The sequence below is a fragment of the Lingula anatina genome, chromosome 8 (assembly GCF_051362555.1).
Source record: "Lingula anatina isolate TDL-2025a chromosome 8, LinAna3.0, whole genome shotgun sequence".
Taxonomy (NCBI): domain Eukaryota; kingdom Metazoa; phylum Brachiopoda; class Lingulata; order Lingulida; family Lingulidae; genus Lingula; species Lingula anatina.
Genome location: NC_141774.1, coordinates 18,419,149 through 18,435,037, shown reverse-complemented (window position 1 = coordinate 18,435,037; position 15,889 = coordinate 18,419,149). Strand labels below are relative to the sequence as shown.

Genomic DNA, 15,889 nt, shown 5'->3' with positions numbered 1-15,889 from the left:
GGCAGACCATGATCTTTTATATATGTTGCCAAGACTGGTCTTCTATAAATTTTCTTACCCAAAACTTCAAGGCTTTTTTAAATGTTTTACTAATACTTTATGTGAAAGGAAATCAACAAACTGTAAGTTATGACCGCAACCCATGTCTCTCATAGGATAATTATAAAATATAAATTTCATTTGAGCAAAATTTATTTGAATTCACAATTTCAATCTACAACATTAAGCAAATTGAAATCTAAAACAAAATGCTACTAGAAAATGAACAAAAAATGTTCACATTTTCTAAATATATCCAATGAGATGATAAAGTTAATGAATAATGAATCTAGAATCATTTTCTAGCAAGAGTGTAAATGGGAAAACTCATTAAATTACACGTAGAAATGTTTAAAAACTTGTTATAAACACAACTCCTAAATGTGATTTACAGTAACAGTAAGCAGAGTTGGTAAAATGCATGGTGTTGATTATAAGTTGATTTGATCAATTCAAAAACAAAGAAAAGGGGGAAAATCTCACAATATATAAAGAAATGTATGAAAAATCAGTCATTTGTTATTACATAATAATACAAGTGCTGTTTAATTTAACTGAAACATAAAAATAAGTGTCTTCATTTTCAATTCTCTAGTCTACTTGTACTATATTTTGTAAAATAAACTGAAAAACATTAAAAACATGAAATTTTTAAAACTCCTAAAACATCATCCTCTTTAAACACCACAGTATTCAAAATAATAAAAAAATAATGATAAAAAACCTCAAACAGGTACCCTGTTGTTACCACCAAACATTTTATCTTTGAACATTTTCAAATACAATTACAAAAATAAAGATCTGTATAGGAACAATTTTTTTCATCACGTTTGAGAAATTTGTTGAATAATTATTTTTCTTTCCTACTTTATCTTTTCATTTTTTATCCTTTTTCCCCTTTTTTTTTTTTTTTTTGGCAATGACCTGATGCATGTTATAATGTTCACTTCATGCAGTATCCACACTTACATAAAAATGTATCTGAAAGTCAGACTTTTACAACCTGCTTCATAACCTTTCCTATATTTTCTTAACAATAATTCTCCATAAAAAGTAGGAAAAACTATCAATTTGATAATAAGTCAAAGATAATTGTTAAATGAGGTATAGATTAATTTCATATTGTATTCACTAATGCTATAATAATAACTTATAATAAGCACTTTGAGACCAGATATCCTAAATATTATTTGTCATGTATGGCCATGTCATTTAATGATCCAAGAAGTTGTGGGTTTATAATTATAATAACAATAAAATAACTTTGTAACATCCGTAAAAAAAAATTAAAACTACATCAGTATGGAGAATGACAGTTGCTATAAGAGAATCTTGACTTCTTTATTAGTATACTTTTGCTATTAACAATAAAATATTATGTGAAAGCAGGATTCTGATTGAAAATGGATGGGCAACAGCAATAAAAAGTAAAACAAATAGTTAAAACCTGAACAATAATCAAAGACAAATTGGCCCCTTTGTATCATTTTCTTAAAAGTCTATTTCAAATTTTTTTATTCTGAATAAATTTTTTCTTAAAACACCCCTGATGAAAATTTCCCATTTTGCCTCGAACATCACTATCAATATTCCTTCAAACCCGTCCTCCGTGCACTGCGTGGTGACGTCACAGTCGCCAGCGTGTGTGACATGTTTCTCATACTGTCTGCAAGTTGTTCAAATTCCTGCCATTTTCTACTCTGATATGCTGAGTCGATGTTCTTGATGTGTTCTAGTTCATTCAACTGCTGTCCGAGGCTCGTAACACTGGCATGAAGACGGAGGATTTCTGCTTCTTTTTCTTGAAGCTGAAACATAATACATTCATCATTTTTTAATAATCTGATCAATAATGTTGTTGTTTTAGTTAATAAAGAATGGGAAATCACATTACACAAACATGGCAAACATATCCAAAAAGCTATCTGAAAACAATTTAGTCTGACTTCATTCTTGTCAATTTGAAAAATATATAGAAAAATAATATCTCATATTCTGATTACAATAATTAACAGTACAATTTGATTTCTGATCATCAAAACTGAAACAAAAATACTACACAGACTAGTTTAATAGCTGCAATTCTTCACACAGGAATGAAGAAAAAATAAGTTAATCAAATGCAAGCAATAATATAAAATAATATATGGAAAAAATGAGTCACAACATTTGAATTCTATAAGGATAAATAAAAAGCAGTAATTAGAAAAGTTAAGAGCCTGTAAAAAGTCAGCATAGTGACATAAAATAATTATAATAATAAAGTCAATAATTCATAAATGAAAACAAATCTCAAGGAAAGCATGTTTAGTTTTAACAGCAACATTCAGGAAAGTAGAGCAAAAAGACACATCAAAAACATTTGTCTTGCACAGAGCATGTAAGTTTTTATTTTGTTTATTGAGTTGGCATTTTAATCATGATTCAAGGAGTTCCAACAACATAATTTCTGTTTTTTCTGTTTCTTTTCTTTCTTCTTCTTATTTATTTATTTATTATTCTTTTTTTTTTTTTTTTTTTTTTTTGGGGGGGGGGGGAGATATCTTCAGCAAATATTCAAAACTCTGCACAAAAGATTGAAAATAAAACAAAAGTCAAACATTAAACATAATTTCAATACTTTTTAGTAGTTAGAAAGCCGTGTTCTCATTCTGGGGCTGGGACTAGGGCTACGAGAGCGCGCCATGGTGCTGGTCATATTGCGCATGCTGTCTGTTAAGTTTTCAAATTCACGCCATTTTTGATTTTGGTAAGCTGTCTCGGCATTTTTGACAGCTTCCAGCTGGTCCAGTTGGGACTCTTGAATACCGACTGTGGAGCGTAACCTTGTGATCTCCCTTTCTTTCTCCTCTATCTGGAAATTGATCAAGTAACTATAGCCCAAGTCTCAACTTGGGAAGACTTTTCTTTAATTGTGTAGAACTTTTCACCCTTTCAATTCCACAGCTGACCTTCAACAGGTTTGAAAATGAAACATTTTGTGTTGTAGTTAATTGAGGGATAGAATGAGAAGGAAAAAGTTCACGTACAATTTTGAATTTACAACTCTGAAATGTCTGAAGTAAAATTGCAAATGAACTCTCCTAGTTTCCTTTCCTTTTTAACAGGGTACCAGGTACATCTTGCAATAACAGCCATTAAAATTTTGTACAAAACAAAAACTGCCCCTTGAAGATACAATGACACAAAGATAGATGTCATTTTTGCCAAGACAATCCCAACCCTACCTGTCTTTGCAGGTCTGCAGTGTGATCCGTGAGCAGGGCCTTGTCTCTTCGCAGCTGTGCATTCTCATCTTCCGTGCTGCGGTGCACGCTTTCTAGTTCTACCAAACGACTGCGTGTGGAGGATGCGTTTAATTCTGTACTCGTCAAAGTAGAGCCCTGAGCTGAGAGCTAGGAATAACATAATATCAATAAATATTATAATTATCATGACGTTTTAAATTAAAAGTAAATTTTTTCCAGCCATCTGATAACTTGTACCAATGGTCTGCATAAAACTATTAACTGTATTACTCTTAATAATCAGAAGTCAGAATCAATCTCAAACTCTTTGTCCATAGATGGAATTTATATACAGGAAAAATAGTCTATAACAAAATTAAAATTTTTCATCAGCACAATTAGACAAGTAATTAAAAAATATTTCTTTTCACAAGTTTTATACTAAAGCTGATTGTAAATTGCCTCATAACTGTGTTTAAAGTTGAAGACTGCATAATAATTATAATTTATAATAATAAATAATAAACAAAAAAGTATTACCTGATCCATATAGTGTCTTACTCTGTCCTGTTCTTGTCTCAGTTGTTCTTTTGTGTTATTCAGTTCAAATTGCAGTTTGCTCTCTCTGTCTTTACTGGCAGCAAGTTCCACAGCGTTCACAGATCTCCGAGTGTCTGTGGCCTCCCGGAGCTCTCTTTCCTAGAATTTACAAAAGAGCAGGCTAAGAGTTAGGAATTTTAAAGGCCATATCGTCAGTATAAAATTGCAGTTTTTCCAATGTATCTTTACTGGCAGCTTATTTTGTAGCATTCACAAATCTGCTGCACAGCATTCATCCATGTTCATGAACATGTGGGCATGAGTGTATTTAGCACGGTTTGAATGGTTCTCATTTGTTAATATGGATTTCGGTGTTCCCCTTCACCCAAAGATAATGTTTTTAATGCTTAGAAAAAACAAACCTAGCAATGCTACAACTTTCTCATTCTCCACACCACTCAAACAGCAAACAATGGACCTTCTTTTACAAAAGAATATAAATTAACATCTTTGCATGTGCATTTGTGAATTCCCCACACTGTCTTACCCTATCCAACTGTTTCTGTAACTCTAAGACTTGCTGGTTGATCAAGGCGTTTTCTTTCACCAAGTGAGAACTGTCGTCAGAGAGTTTATTTTTCAAAAATCTGTCTTGGTCTGCCATCATTTCTGTTTCCTTCAGCTTTTGACGCAGCATGCGGATCTCATCCTACAAAGAGGAATTTTTTATTAAGGCACAGGGGCAAATCCATAATAGGAAAAACTCCAGAAAACTGATTTCATCACTTTCAATGATTTTCCAACATGAGCTAATAATGTACACTTGTTTATAATACCCTTGTAAAATACCACTTTGGGTATTTTATGATTGATATAAATAATTAATTAAAATAATATTCATATCCTAAGATAAGCTTAGCAGGGGGCAGTCAATAGACATTCGGGAATGATCGTGACCGGGGCACATGGCACGAGATAAAATTTAGAAATGCCTTTGAAGGCTAGGGCGGATAATGGTGATCCAGGAAACACGGTGACTGAGTTGGGGCAAAGCCTGAGACAAAAGGACTGCGCTCAGTCAAGTGTTATTTCTTCCTGGTTATTAAAATTCCTGAATGATCTATAAAGGCTGCCCTGTTTTAAGGTGAAATCATATCGTATTTTGGCTCTGGCGATATCATTATACATTTTGGACTGACAGTTACTATGTAGAAGAAACCTCTGTATATTTTCCAAAAGACAGTATTAAATTTCCACTTGCATCAAATGAGAATCTTGTTCGTTTTACTGGATCAGCTGGGCGCACAACACTAAGGCCCAAGAACCGGCGCGTTATCTAACGTGACATTATTCTCTCGTAAAGTCTAACCGACGAAGATTGAGACTTAACAATTGGCGAGCTCGCCAGGACATGATACGGAAGGGACGACCGTCAACGTTGCAAGAAGCTATGAGATACGTGGACAATGAAGAGGTGGGTGATCTCCTATTTCAAACCGTCTACGGAGACCGAAATAGCAACACTCAACGCCGCATAGAGGAGCCAATGGAAATCGGGGCGACACAACCTGTGGACCAAGTACCACGATGGGCTACCGAACTAAAAGAGTCGATCTTATCTGCGTTGAAAAGCGCAGCTCAACGCGAGCCACCGATGACGTCATCCAACACAAGACAGCACCCACGCAAACCGCCTCAATCGTCTAAGGACAGTAAGGGATGGACGGCAGACGGACAGATAAAATGTTTTCATTGTGGTAAAGTAGGCCATGTAAAGGCAGAATGTTACCAACTCAAAGCTTTACGTAAGAAACAGCAACCTTTTGATCATTTAAACTAGTTCAAGCAGAGAGGCGTAAGAAGGCTCGTATGGGGGTTAGTGTGTCTTTAAATGGGGAACCTTGTTTAGCATTAGTTGACACGGGCGCTAGTACCTCTCTGCTCCATTACTCAGTGTTTAAGAAATTATGTGCGATGACTAGTAGACCTAGATTAGTGAAAAGTACACAACCCGTCATTAGTATAACGGGTCAGCAACTTACTGTGTTAGGAACGGCTCAAATTCGTATTGACTTTGCAAATGTGGTAGAGATGCTCATTGTAGACAATATTGACCATCAAATGATTTTGGGTAATGACACGCTTCAGGCACACAGGGGAGTCATTAATTATGACACTAATACGCTGTATTGGTGTCGTAGGGAATGGCCGCTGGTTGAATATAAACAGTATCAAGACAAACAAGATACTGATTTATGTACCGCACTTTTAAAAGCAACTCCTGTGGGTCACGAGGCAATAGATAAGGTCTTGACTGATTTTAATGATGTGTTTAGTGTAAAAGGTGAACCGCACGGTTTAAGTACCGTGGAACCGATGACTATAGATACGGGTAATCATGTGCCCATTAGACAGAGACCATATCGCACACCACTAGCGAAGCGAAAACTTATAGAATCTGAAATTGAAGAAATGTTGAAAGATAATGTGATTCAACCAAGTTTCAGTCCATGGGCCTCTCCCGTTACACTAGTACCAAAGAAGGATGGCAGCACGAGATTTTGTGTGGACTACCGAAAATTGAACGAGCTTATTACACCCGCAAGGTACCCGCTACCCCTCATTCAGGACATCTTTGATCAGGTGAGTGGAGCACAGTGGTTTTCAGTACTAGATTGTCGTTCAGGGTACACACAAATTCGCATTGCTGAAAAGGATATTGAAAAGACAGCATTTGTTTGTCATCTGGGTCAATTTGAATACTTACGTTGTCCTTTTGGGTTGTCCATTACACCTGCGTATTTTCAACGCATGATGGATTCGGTTCTGAGTGGCCTTATCGGAGTATCATGTTTTGTTTATCTGGATGATATTTGCGTGTTTAGTAAGACAAAAGAAGAACATGCAGAACATTTACGTCAGGTATTTCAGCGATTGCGCAACGCCGGTTTAAAATTAAAACCTTCAAAGTGTTCATTTGCCCAACAAGAAATTAAACTTTTAGGCTACATTGTGACCCCCGATGGTATCAGTAGTGATCCCGAGAAAACAAAAGCAATTTCCGCCTTAGAACCACCAAAATCGGTCAAGGGTATTCGGTCTTTTCTCGGCATGTGTCAGTATTACTCGCGAACCATTCCCAATTTTGCTCACACAGCATCATCCCTATACAAACTTACCAAGAAGGGCGAGAAATATGTATGGGGGGACGAACAACAACAGGCATTTCAAACCTTAAAAGATCAGTTGTGTTCGAATGAGATTATGGCGTATCCCCGGACAGACAGGCCGTATCGCTTGTACACGGATGCATCCAATTACGCGGTAGGGGGCATTTTAGTTCAGGTAGATGACAGTGGAATGGAACGTGTCATACAGTATGTCTCTAAATCCTTGTCAGGACCGGCTCTTCGCTGGTCCACACTTGAACGCGAAGCCTACAGTTTAATTTTCTGCGTCAGTAAGCTACGTCCGTATCTCATCGGGTCCGATTTTACCATCTTCACGGATCATAAACCTTTACGATCTTTATTCACGGCTGAAATGCGCAACACCAAGGTACAACGCTGGGCTATGCTGCTGTCCGAGTTTGGGGCGAAGATAGAATATATACAAGGTAAGAAAAACGTACGAGCGGATGTTTTGAGTAGATTGCTACCACCAGAGGTCGCCACTTTCGACACAGATGAATGGGTGGACCCGGACGCGATTCCGGATGAAGACGCTGCTCAACGAATACCCCTAGAAGCAGACGATTTACTACCAGAGAAGTTACGCGGAGAACAGGAAGAAGAATTCCAAGCGTGGTTTAAGAATGCGGGAACAGAAGATTCGGACCTTGCAGTATTAGATGGGTTACTTTATTCAGTAAAGAAACCATTGCGTACAGCTGCTGTCTATCCACGTTTAGTACTTCCCTTCCAATACAGAGAGGCGGTGATCCAGCGATGTCACGAAGAAATTGGCCACATGGGGGCTGCGAAAACACAACACCGAGTACAGGAAGCGTACGTGTGGCCCGGAATCCGACGGGATATTACATCGCAGCTGCAACGATGTCCGGTATGTCAGGTACATAAATCGCGGGCACAACACGCGCCATTTGGAGAAATGCCTATTCCATCGTATGTCATGCAGATTGTTGGGTTAGATTTAATCGGTCCGTTTCGGGAAAGTGATAAGGGCAATAGATACATTTTAAATGCCATCGATCATTTATCTGGGTGGGTCGAGTCATATCCTATACCTAATAAAACTTCCTTAGAAGTGGAGTCAGTTTTGGCAAAAGATTTCTTCCCGCGACATGGTATTCCGGAAATTATTATCACGGATAAGGGTGGGGAATTCCAAAGTCTAAGTTTTAGACAATTTCTGACAGATTTGGGAATTAATCATAGGTCAACTACAGGTCATAATCCTGAATCAAATGGTAAAACTGAACGAGTAAATAGAACCATTAAAGAATTGTTGGCGAAATTGGTCGACAATGATGCACTTCAATGGGAAAACCAATTAGGAAATGCGGTATGTGCTTATCGCAATAGCCCCAGTTCATCCACAGGGTTTACACCGTTCTTTTTGATGTACGGTAGAAGGGGGAGACTGCCACTGACTAAAGCATTAAAAGCCACCAGTCAGACAAACGCATTGCATGGTCGGTTAAGGGAAATGTCTAAAGCGCTTCGTTGCGCCCAAGTGAATCTTAAAAATTCCAGGCAATATAACCGTTCCAGAATTAATGCAAAAGCCAATGCCGATCTTATCCAAATTGGTGACACGGTAGTGGTTAAAGCCCAGGAACGATTAACCCTAACTTCAAAGTGGGATCCGGAATGGGAGGTTATTGATAAGTGGGGAAAGGTGTTCAAAATTAGGAATCAACTATCTGGAAAGATAATAACCGTGAATCGAAATAAATTACGCGTAGTTGATCCTGATATAGCTTGGGATGAGGTCAGACCACGACCATTGCGTAACTCAAGGAAAAAGGCCACCTCCGAGACTGCTATAATACCTCCAGTGCCACCTTTGAGAGATCAGTTAGAGGAGGGGACTTCACATCAGCAAGACGATACCGACTCTGACTCTGCCGAATCCGAGACGTCATTAGAGTGGGATAGCTGGACAGATAGAGAACCACAACTACGCAGACCGGCAGATCATAGCTACAATACCCGTTATAAGAAAAGAGCGGCGTTATGTCCAAGTCCCGAGGCACAACCTTCGTCCAAACAACGGAGAAAGGAAGGGGCTTCAAGCACATCCTAACATGGATGGCTCTGCTGTTATCTGCTAGAATACACACGGACGCCACATCTGAAGTGATACCGATACCAGACGGCGTTTTAGTCACCGGACGGGTAGACATGGCTATCCAAACGACAGAGTGGAACTTACTCGTAACCGTGGATCGCCCTGTCTTCACAGACGACCATTGGGTCCAGTTAGCTAAACTCAAACTACAAATTCAAAACCTCATCGATTCCCGTACTATCACTAGGAGAAACGCTGACCTGTGGATGGGAAGACTCGACTTCTGCAAAGAGAAATTTCGGACGCTGACAACGCTAAGTATCACGAAATATCACTATGATTCATCCCATCGTTTAGCTTTACGTCCCAAAAGAGGATTGCTGAATTTTGTTGGTGACGCCTTTCACAGTCTTTTTGGCCTATCCACAGACGAAAATTTAGCAGAAGTTACTAAGATTGTTCAGGAGACCAGACATCAAAATAAACTACTTGTTCATAAAGTTAATGATCTCGTATCAGTATTAAACCACACTTATGATTTAATAGATGAAGGGAGACAAAGTATAAACAATATTCAACGATACATTCGAAATTTTGTAACTCACAATTTTCCAGCAGTAGTTTCACAATTAAATATAACACAAGGTAAATTGAACAACTTATATTGCGCTTCTCAAATCGAATTAGCAGTATCGGAATATGAACGTATGGTATCGGCATTTCAAACAGCTATGGAGAAATACTTAAGACAGAAAGCAAGCCTGGAATTGGGTCGTTTAACAGAAGAACTGCTTCCGCCCGACCAACTTCAGGATATCTTGACAACAGCGACAGTGAATGTTACATCTTTGCCAATTCAACCGATCAACTGGTATTACGAGCATGTCGTGGTCAATCCAGCATGGGGAGGTGAGACTTTGATCTACAGGGTAAAGTTACCCCTCATTGCACAGCGGGTATACCAGAAATATCGGATTCTTAGCTTCCCCGCACCCTACAACACGTCTGGGATAGCAGCAAAGGTAATAATTCCGTTCACCGACGTTGGGATTGATCCTATCACGGGGGACATCTTTCACCCTTCGAACTGCCAAGGGTGGCGACCCATTGTATGCAGGTCAGGACCGATGTTTCGACCTGGGATAGAATTATGCTCCAGGGCCTTGATCACCGGGCAGGTGAAACATAGGCGAGCATGTGAAATAGAATTAACGAGGTATGTACAGTCGCAGGCAGTAGAGTTAGCATTAGGGGATTACGCGCTTACCACTTCATGGGAAACAATATATACACGGTGTCCACGGTCACCTGCTGTGTCACATACCCTATGGCCAGGGGTTTACCTGATACATGTAAGTGACGGCTGTTCCATAACGGCCACCAACTTCACATTACCGGGTTTAAAACAACGGATGGGCAAAGTAAGCGTTAAGGCACTCATGGTAAATGATATAAAACCTTTGCAGGTACAAAATATTATTCCGGCTAGCGTAGCTTTGCACGTCATGAAACCTGACGAATTAACACCTTTACAACCAGTTAAACGTATATTGCTATCTCCGATCAGCGATGAACCGAATCTCTTTTCTATATTTTTTGCTAACAAATTTAGACGACAATTAGTAATTGGAACAACCACTGGTTCCCTCCTTGTGATTGGGGTGATTCTGATGGTAATATGTGGGTATCGGCGATGTAATTGGCGGGAAATAATTAAAAAACGCCATCACGTCAATAAAAGGAAATTAGAAAGGTCTAGTGGACCTAATGAGGAATGTGATAACGCTTTATATGAACCCATGTCAACTGATCTTGAGTTAAGTCATATTTCAGCACCGGACAGCCCTGCTCATCAGCGTACGGTAACAGCCAATAGTACTAACGACTGTGAGACCATCACTTATATCCCGGTGGAGCTAAAAGCAACCTCGGATACGCTGACGGTTCAAGGACCTGAAGCGCAGGCGCTGAAGGCCCAAGAACAACTAGCGTTGAACGAGTCGCTTCCTGCACCTCCGTTGCATATGCTGATGGAACAACACGCGACGTAAGGGTCTGGTTTAGGCAGGGGGTTTACCTTTTGAGATTTTGATTGGTATAAGGTAATACCGTGCAGTAATTTGTCAATTAACAGTGAAAGTTTCATTGATGATATGATCACGAAACGGAGATGCACTATTGGTGCATATATCTTAGTATTGAATTAGTATTACTACAATTCAAGGGTATACAACTGTTTGTTACTTTAATACATTTTATATATGGTTCTATGTTTACTACTTAAGGTTAAGGTGTATACTTATCTAAACGTATTATTATGTACATCATGCGATAAATAAGAAGCTATCACGTACACTCTATGATGTCATTTGCTGATGTTTTATGTTCATATAACCTTAATATAATAATATTATGATAATATTGGGTGTTATGGTAAGAAAATCTAATTGTATTTCATGTTAACATTTGGTAAGATGGGTACTTAATAGGATAGATTTTAAAAAAATGGACATTAGCATATTATTTTAATTCCTCATAGTTGAAATGCAAGCATTTCAACCGGTGGGTAATATAGTGGTGTAAAATACCACTTTGGGTATTTTATGATTGATATAAATAATTAATTAAAATAATATTCATATCCTAAGATAAGCTTAGCAGGGGGCAGTCAATAGACATTCGGGAATGATCGTGACCGGGGCACATGGCACGGGATAAAATTTAGAAATGCCTTTGAAGGCTAGGGCGGATAATGGTGATCCAGGAAACACGGTGACTGAGTTGGGGCAAAGCCTGAGACAAAAGGACTGCGCTCAGTCAAGTGTTATTTCTTCCTGGTTATTAAAATTCCTGAATGATCTATAAAGGCTGCCCTGTTTTAAGGTGAAATCATATCGTATTTTGGCTCTGGCGATATCATTATACATTTTGGACTGACAGTTACTATGTAGAAGAAACCTCTGTATATTTTCCAAAAGACAGTATTAAATTTCCACTTGCATCAAATGAGAATCTTGTTCGTTTTACTGGATCAGCTGGGCGCACAACACTAAGGCCCAAGAACCGGCGCGTTATCTAACGTGACATTATTCTCTCGTAAAGTCTAACCGACGAAGATTGAGACTTAACACCCTGTCTGCTCATTGCTCATTTAAAACAATAACAATCTTTCCAAGCACACAAACATAAATAAAAAGACAATAGTTTATTAATTCAATTAATCAACTAGTTAATCAGACAACCAATTAACCAATCAATCAACAAAAAAAAAAACAAAAACAAAACCAAAACATTAATGCAAAAATGAATTAATAAAAGAATGAAAGAACAAACAAACAATTAAATACACTCACCCTCAAGTCTTGCATAGCTTTATCCTTCAGCTGTACAGTGCTGCTGTAATACTTATCCTCCAGCTCTCTAAGATTGGTTTCTGTGCGGAGAACTTCCGCTCTCTTCTCTTCCAGCGCCAGCTGCGTAATCTTGTGTTGTTCTATTCTTTGGTCAAGCTGAATATGATAAAGAAAGCTGAGTATTAAGCAATTATTAACATCTGGGTACAGTGTCACAAACTGACTAACAGTGTAAGTCAAAAATTGGTCTTAACAAAAGACAGCTAACTCAGATTTTTGACTACATAAGTAGGTACCTAGTGCATATTATGATTTTAACTCTTGGAGGTGAGAATAACTTTTTGAGGTCCATATCAACCACTTTTTTTCAAGTCAGTCATCCATACAATGCCATCAAATCAACATCACAATGTGGACTTGAATATGCATTTAGTTGCCCTGATCCAAGCTGAAATGTTCTGCTGGAGAGAGAGAGAGAGAGAGAGAGAGAGAGAGAGAGAGAAAATACTGACCTGATTTCTCAAAAGATCGATCTTCCCCTCTGCATTCCGTAATGCATGCCTCGTAGATTCTACATCTGAGCGTGCATTAGAAAGCTCAGTGTCTTTTCGTATGTTCTCCAAGCTCATCATTTCATTGTCTTTCTTCAATTGCACAATTTCATCCATAAGCAGTCTTTTCTCACGGTTAAATTTTGCTGTGAAGAAATGATTTTGTATGTCAAATGAAAATTGTAAAAAAAAATATATTTAAATCAATCTGAAAATATTCAACTCAGTTTAGATATGTCTTAATTTTTTTATTTGGAAGATGACTTAATTCTTAGTTTATATTTTTTGTTTGTTTTTGTATTTTTTCATTAAAGGTTCATAGTTGAAAAACAGTGAACGGAGTACAGAAACAGTTTCCAAAGGCTTTGTTGGGTCCCAAACATGGTTTGGGTCCCACAAACATTTCCACCTTTGAACTACAAAAGTTTCCTTTCCTCCTTTTTGTTACCAATGCACCACCAGACTGTCTAGACACAAATATAGATAGCGCCTGTGTTACCCACCTTCTTCAGCCGAGAGCGTCTCCAAGGCTCTCGTTTTCTCAACACTTAGCATTCCAATGTCTCCCTCCTTTCTACGGTTTTCTATGTTCAATCCGTCTACTTCCTCTTGCAGATGCTGTGAAGTAAATTAACAATCTTATTACTATTCTACACCATTGTGTACATTAAATTTAAGTTCAAACTTTTTTTTTATTTTGAATCTACAAAAACAATTTTATCATAAGCAGGTCTGAGATTTTGTTAGGGAGCACAGAAATTTTAAAATACAATTACAGTACATGAGAAAAAAAAGAGATATTTAAAAAAGAACATGACTAAGTTATAATGGGAATGAATAGATCATAAAAGAGAAAAAAAAGTGGGCAAAAATCAAAGTTTTAATTATCTCACCCTGAGTTTACCCAGCATCCTCTCTGCTTCTGCTGTCATTTGTGGATGCATGTCTGTCGCTTTTCTTGCCTGTTCACGGGTACATGAGAATTAAGGAATAAAATATATCTTGCTCTTTATGAAACCATAATTATGGTATTGTACTCCCTTCACCCAACAAAATGGGTAAAATCAATTTATTTTTTAAACAATTTTTGCGAGGCACCAGTGTTCTAATGGTTTAGATACTTCATGTCCCCCCTCCCCCCCCCAAAAAAAAAAAGAAAAAAAAAACCTAGAGATCAAATAATCAAGAATATAGATATTGTCCTTTTGTGAATACATTGTAATTGTCATACCTTATGATTTAAATCATTGAAAGTTAAAACAAAATTTGAGGTATTATAAAGGATATAGATAATTGGCCTCAAGTTCCAGGAAGTAGACCTGCTGCTGGAGATTCTTGATGTACTCAGACTCTATGTTTTGAAGGTCTGCAGATTTTCTGGAAAAAAAAAAAGAGACAAATCAGTTTTATTAGTAAATTAATGAACTAATATTCATGTCAATAACTAATTACATAGAGTCTATATACATTTGCTGTCACTGTAAAGAGCTTAGTTTTTGTAGGAGCTATCCAAAATCAAATATTTTTTACACCCACATACCGATGAATTACAGTTATAATTTATGCACAGGAACCAAAATATAATTAAAAATAAGAAATTTTAAAATAAAATTCCCAGCTCTTTATAATTGAGCTTTATTTCCTAAATGTGAAGTCATATTTTCCTATTTTTGATTCAAATTTATGTTTCAAAACGGTTTTCAGAATAACTTTTAACATCAAATTTTCCCATTAAATGCTTCCTTCCATTACCTTCCACTCATGTTGAGGCTTGCTGCTAAGTTTCCTGTGCTTCTTCTTAAGCTGCTATTGCTTCCACTTCTTCTTAGAGGTGATGGAGAGCGGGTACGAGCTGCGTCAGTAAGATAATTGCCTTTAATAAAACAGAATTTGCTCACACAAACTCAAAATAAAAGAGAACCAAAAATGGAACCATGCCTGTAATTAATAATATTAACATTGTAAAATATAAACTGAATGTTGTAAGGTACCAAATTAAATTCAATTAAAATCAAATTTCCAATCTTTAAATCACAGGAAAAATAGAACACCATAAAAATCAGAATTTAAATTATAGCAAGAAAACCTCAACTCTCAATCAAGCAAGAAATCAAATAATTTTTCAAAATCAAAATGAATTTGAAATTAAATTGAAAAAAATTATAATAAGACAGGAAGATATAAGAAAATCGGTGCATTTTTAACAAAAAATATCAATGAAATTTGGATGAAAATCAAAATTTTATTTATAAACAATGAATTAATAAAAAAGGGAGGCTGCACAGGAGATAATAATCAAAATTTGCTATTAATTATATATAGTCACTGTGATACATTTCACTTAACCATCATTTAGCAAATTAACTAATTCCATCATTAAGGCATGTCACGTGGCAATTACATATAATTAATTTTATTTATTTCATTTACAACAAACTAAATTTCAAAATGCAAAAAATAATCATATTTGGAACATATAAATAAATAAAAAACACTGATTTAAATGACTACTAGATAAGTCTAACATAAATAGTAATCACATTATTAGATATATATTATACAACAAATCAGTATTTTTAATTCATTGGCATATCAACAGGTTATGACAATTTTCCTCTGCAAAAATGATTAAATATCAAAACATTAGTCCACAAAGTAGGGAAAACAATTATATGTAAATCATGAATTTCAAACAAATCTTCAATGCATTCAATTATAAATTGCTAAATTTATTTTCATTATTATCCAATCACACAATGTTCAATCACATAATGTTCAATCACCATAAAAATACAAACACATGTAAGTAATAGTCAGTAATGCCATATTTCTCCATATTGTCAGTAATCATATACAGGTCATCATTCTCAGAAATGAATTTTTAAATCATAAAAATCAATTTACATGATCCTTTTTCTCTTGCCAT

The 15,889-nt window shown here is 36.7% G+C and overlaps 1 protein-coding gene across 5 annotated transcripts in view; it reads right to left on the bottom strand.

Moving 5' to 3' along the window:
- Positions 1-65: 65 nt before the first annotated feature.
- LOC106152721 (uncharacterized) overlaps positions 66-15,889 on the bottom strand; it is a 17,463-nt gene continuing 1,639 nt past the window's right edge. For 2 of the 5 annotated variants that reach the window (XM_087018951.1, XM_087018948.1), the window contains exons 3-13: positions 14,716-14,836; positions 14,251-14,340; positions 13,857-13,935; positions 13,467-13,581; positions 12,925-13,109; positions 12,413-12,568; positions 4,354-4,515; positions 3,807-3,965; positions 3,267-3,434; positions 2,660-2,893; positions 1,679-1,847 (exon numbers count right to left, since the gene is read on the bottom strand). In XM_087018951.1, the coding sequence (XP_086875077.1) occupies positions 2,663-2,893; positions 3,267-3,434; positions 3,807-3,965; positions 4,354-4,515; positions 12,413-12,568; positions 12,925-13,109; positions 13,467-13,581; positions 13,857-13,935; positions 14,251-14,340; positions 14,716-14,836 (1,466 nt within the window). In that variant the 3' untranslated portion in view covers positions 1,679-1,847; positions 2,660-2,662. Of the gene's footprint in view, positions 1,848-2,659; positions 2,894-3,266; positions 3,435-3,806; positions 3,966-4,353; positions 4,516-12,412; positions 12,569-12,924; positions 13,110-13,466; positions 13,582-13,856; positions 13,936-14,250; positions 14,341-14,715; positions 14,837-15,889 lie in introns of all 5 variants that reach the window. The other 3 variants (XM_087018952.1, XM_087018950.1, XM_087018949.1) reach the window with 2 other exon arrangements.